The sequence below is a fragment of the Monopterus albus genome, unplaced genomic scaffold, assembly GCF_001952655.1.
Source record: "Monopterus albus unplaced genomic scaffold, M_albus_1.0 scaffold12.1, whole genome shotgun sequence".
In the NCBI taxonomy this organism is placed as follows: domain Eukaryota; kingdom Metazoa; phylum Chordata; class Actinopteri; order Synbranchiformes; family Synbranchidae; genus Monopterus; species Monopterus albus.
Window position 1 is genome coordinate 3,559,056 of NW_018127892.1, and position 5,154 is coordinate 3,564,209.

The 5,154-nt window shown below is 43.8% G+C and overlaps 1 protein-coding gene across 7 annotated transcripts in view; it reads right to left on the bottom strand.

The window, feature by feature from the left end:
* Nucleotides 1-5,154, bottom strand: part of ncor2 (nuclear receptor corepressor 2) — a 94,861-nt gene that overhangs the window by 33,091 nt on the left and 56,616 nt on the right. For all 7 annotated transcript variants that reach the window (XM_020590672.1, XM_020590676.1, XM_020590671.1 and 4 more), the window contains exons 16-17: nucleotides 3,180-3,340; nucleotides 1,572-1,634 (exon numbers count right to left, since the gene is read on the bottom strand). In XM_020590672.1, coding sequence (XP_020446328.1) covers nucleotides 1,572-1,634; nucleotides 3,180-3,340 — 224 coding nt within the window. The remainder of the gene's footprint in view (nucleotides 1-1,571; nucleotides 1,635-3,179; nucleotides 3,341-5,154) is intronic.

Consider the following 5,154-nt stretch of genomic DNA (forward strand, 5'->3'; position numbering starts at 1 on the left):
CAAATAAATTCTTTAAAAATCATACAATGTGATTTCCTGAATTTTTTTTTTAATTCTGTCTCTCAGAGTGGGAATGCACCTACAATGTGAATGTCAGACCCCTCCATGATTTCTAAGTGGGAGAACTTGCAAAATCGCAGGGTGTTCAAATACTTCTGTTCTTCACTGTACATGACAAGCACCTGCAAGGGAGCACACCTTCACAAGCATATTCAATACTGAGTGTCTGAGTTCTTGGAGGGGGAATCCCTTTTGTCAGGTTTGGGGGGTGGTTGTTAGAGTTTATGAAAAACAGCAATAACAGCTCCTCGTCTTTGGCCCTTAGTACTAAAGCTGGGGTTCTGTGGTTGTGGTTACATAAGCTCTTCATAGAAGCCTGGCTCCCACCAAGATGCCAGGCTAATCCCCTGGGATGGAGAGCCCCACAAATCCCACTGCAGGAGAATAGAACTGAAGACACTAACCAGGATTACTACACAGGACCATGTACAAACCAGGCCAGTGGCACTTATCACAAAATAACCTCAACACGCACAAACCCCAAAATTGCAAAAGACACCACACACAAACACACAGCATGGGACAGAAGAAATAACTCCTCCAGACCAAATGTGGTTTCAACATCACACTGAAGCTGCTGATAGCAGCTTGCAAGCAGCACTTCTACTGCTGATTACAAGGAAGGACAGGTTAAATTAGTCAGAAGCAGAAGTGAGTCAACCAAAGCATGATGACACATCATTTACAAATGGCCACAAAGCAGCCACTTTACAGTTAAATTGCACTGAGTCATGTACAGAAAACAATACAATACAAAGTCTTAAGATGGTCGCCTATATCCAAAATCATATTTAAAAAAAAAATGCAATTAAAAATGCAGCTCAGACTTGTGGCAATGTATGGGGTAAAAGGTAAAGATATGTATAAATATTACTGCCTGCAGACCCATCCACTTTTCTTCAAACTATAAATTTGTCTTATTTATATCTTAAACCGTTAAACCAAATCAGATTGTCAGCCAGGTGTAACAGATCAGTGGGGAATCCCTATCACAAGAGTAGTGCACATTAGAAACCACTGAGGTTGAGAAGCTCATTCAATCAGTAACTGAGACTAATGCACAGCACACACACAAAGAATACTGGTGCGAGGAAAATGGACAGAATGTCAGTGACCTCTGTAAACCAGCCGTAGGCTTCTGGGTTAATTCTACAGTCAGAGAGTTAATGACTGCTGCATTTGCGAGGGCTGGCTGATAAGAGGCAGACTTTACAGCCTGCTTGATAAAAAGACAAACTGCCTTCACCCACAGAGACAGCAAAACAGCTCCAAAGAGCAACAGACCCAGTCCAGGCAGACTGACACAAACACACTTAGACACAACCTAGCAGCACGTGGCGTGCCGCCTCACTAACAGGAAGTAACAGCCACATCACTTGCCTATGCTTCAATAAAGAAAAAAAAAACGCAGCTTGAGCTGCTAATGTTCTTTCCTTTGGCATCACTATTAAAATGCAACGTAACTGCTATGAAATTACACTTCACGAGAAGAAAGCGTTACACTGTATTACCTTTCTTGGCAGTTTCCATTTCTTCTTCAGTCCAGCGAGAGCTCTCATTCATCTCCAGATTGGCTGTTAAAAAATAGAGAACCACCAAGTTAGAGAAAGCAGGAGGAGGGGGGAATGGGCAGTTGTCACAAAGTCAGTTAGGGAGTGACTGACAAGAGGAAAGGAAGGAGAGAAAGAAATTAGAGAAGAAAACTGAATAAGAGGGTGGGGGGCTGGGTAGCCTGTGGTGCTTGCCTGTGAGGCACTGCAGTGGCGCTGGGGACTGTTGGTTTTAGATGGAGGAAGCAGGAAATTTAAGGAGAGAAGTCAGTTAATGATTATAGACATAACAACTGGCTTCGTTCCCTGTGCAGGCCATAAGCCAGGCCGACCCTGGCCCTGCATGACAGACAGCAGAGTAGGAGCCTGTGCATGTGTGTCCTCTATATGGACCTGTGAAGGGCACAGGGTGCCAGCTGCCACTACTGCCAGCAGGGGAACAAACAGAGGCAAAGGGGGGCTGCTGATGAGAGCCCCTACAGCCCGAGTCAATTGGGGATTCCCTGTGACTAAACCTGTGCTTCAGGAGCACCTGCAGCATGTATGCACAACTGCTGATACATCAAAAATCCCTCGTAGTCTGCAACAAGAGTGTTAGTGTGTCCATGGCTGAGTTACCATCTGCAAGGAAGCAAAAAGCTAAGCGGGGTACACTGCTGACATACTCAGTACTTTGCCTTTAAATAATACTTTTGTCAACAGATGAGATTTAAACTGCATTTCTCATGCAGTCACAATTTTTCACTGTTCTGATTGCTTATTAAGCCATTTACAAGTGTCACTTAGGCAAAACGTAGCGAGTGTTACATGAATGAAGACAAAAGGAACAACAGTGCACTCTTGTGGTGTGGGACAGCAGACAACAACTAGATCAGAGGTGACAAAGTCAGTCTTTCCTGATGGTTATAAACCTTCTACTGTGAATTGCTCCTGACAGGTGCAAATTCTTTTTGACCTACATTATTGCTTTAAGCTATTTTATTCATTCATTTTCAACCGCTTAGTGCCTGAACAGGGTCACGCATGGGGGGGGCGGAGCCAATCCTGGCCCGCAATCGGGCAAAGGCGGGGTACACCCTGGACAGGTCGCCAATCAACCTAAGCTGCATGTCTTTGGACAGTGGGAGGAAGCCGAAGTACCCGGAGAGAACCCACGCAAGCGCGGGGAGAACATGCAAACTCCACACAGAAAGGTCCCGGGTGGGGCCCGAACCCGGAACCTTCTCGTTGTGAGGCAACGGCGCTGTGCCACCGTGCTGCCCTATTTTAGTATCTTAATATTTTGCAACAGCAGAAATAACATACATGTCCCCTTATAATACATATAAAAATCATGTTTCTTGTCATGTCCGTGTGTTTATCAGGTACACACATGCACATACAGTATATATACACAATGGTTTAACTGTGATTTGACCAACAGTGTGCTTACCCACATCATCTTCTCAAATAACAGCATGTAATGTGCCTGTAGCTCAATGCTGTACTAACTCTACTCTACTCTGTCAAAATAAAACTGCACAGAAGAGCAAACTGGGACTGATTTGGTGCAGTGCAGCTGAGACTGACCGAGTTCATTGTTGAGGGGCGGTGTGGTGGTCTCCTCCACTTCAGTGGTCATAGAGCGGGTGATGCGGCCCTTGCGACGCCCCTGGCTGTTGGCTGTGCGTCGGCCCTTGAAAGCCACAGTGGGCTCTTTGTCCTCTGCATCTTCTCCAGAGGTGTCGTCCCTGCATTTGGGAAATGTCAACACAGTCAAGAATACTACATAAACCTGGGCACAGACATGTTTGTCTGTACGAAACCAGACAACCAACCAAAGAATGCTGGAGACTGAAACACAGTCTTAGAAGACCAAATGTGAATGTGCATGGAGATAGAGTGGAAACCTGGACTGCGAGTAACCCGCTTTGCGGGTGTTTTGCAAGACGAGCAAAAAAGTTTGATTCGATATACGAGCGAGGTCTCGCAATACGAGTAGTACGTACGCTTTGTCTGCCGAGAGTCACTTGACGTACGTCACAACTGAGCCGATGATTCTCGTGCTTTGTTTTATTTTTACTTTATACTGTATTTTGTATTACTGTAATCATTTTTATATGGATAAGTGGTTGTGGAACGAATCATCTGAGTTTCCATTATTTCTTATGGGGAAATTTGCTTTGATATACGAATGCTTTGGATTACGAGCATGTTACCAGAACGAATTATACTCGCAATCCAACGTTCCACTGCACTGCTTTTTCCTTTCTTTTTTGTTCCCCCACAATAAAATATCAAGTGTCAGCACAATGGTAGCCACTGATTTTAAACTCACTGCTCCTCCATTCATCTTCCCCCCCAGTTTCATTAGTCTTGTTGAGGGGAGCTGGTGGCACACTAAATATAGGTGAGCCAGCTGGGCCAGGGGTGACAGGCTAGCAGCAAGGTGTGCTGGGAGGAACGGCCTTCCCTGGCCTCACCTTAGAGCAGGGAGGCAGTTGGCAATTCATCTTCATCACCTCCTAGTCCAACACAATTGCTAATAAATATGACCTGCCATTACCTGAAAGGGCTGTACAGTGTACTACTACCTCAGCTGATATCATAACATACTGCATGAATACAGAGACAGACTGTCGTATGAATCTAGTAATTTTCAGGCAACAGAAAACAGTGCTATTCTATCTGCTGTTCTGCATCCTTTGGTGGCACTCTGCCTGAAAACACCCCCTCCACCAACACACTTATACCCACACTCCTCATTACACACAGACATTTCAAACTGACAGCCAGGTTAATCATACTGCTTATTTTCCAGAACAAAAAACCCCCTCAGACTAACCAAATAAGCACAGAATTTTAAAAATGAGACTTGGCCTATTGGGAAGGAGAGAAGCATAAACAGGAAAACAGCTGTTTTAATAGGCATATTGAATGGATGCTTGAATTTGCTGTAGGTGGAAAGCCTGGCTGAAGGTGAGGGAGCTCAAGGGTTACAAAATGATTTGATTTCCAGATCTGTTCGCACTAGCCAAAGCTTATTCCTGCTCCATTTGCTGCAGCCTAACTAGGATTACTTCTAAAAACTTGGTGAAATGGGGAGACTTGCAGCTGTACAGGTACAGACTCATACAATGAGGTGAAAAAGTTTTCACTCAGCTCCATTCTCTCCTCTGTCAGTGTGCTTTTCTAATCAGTAAATTTGATTTGATTTGATTTGATTTATTCTTTCAAACATGTAACAACAGTCAGTATGTATTCACACATAATTCCAGACATATCCACAAAAATATTTTCAAATTGCTTATACCTAGTACATGCTTGAACGGAGTAGGAAGAAGTTAGACTTATCTAGTCCTACCCCCTAACATCATCTTATCATCATTGGTTTGCAAGCAGTATTACTACATGGATACATATTCTACATCCACACTCCCATCTGATTAATCATTAAGCCTGTTCTTGCATATATCTTGATTGACACATACCTTTATATCTGTGTTTAAACTCATCAATATTCTTACTGCTTTTTATGTCCATACCTAAATTATTCCATAGTTTT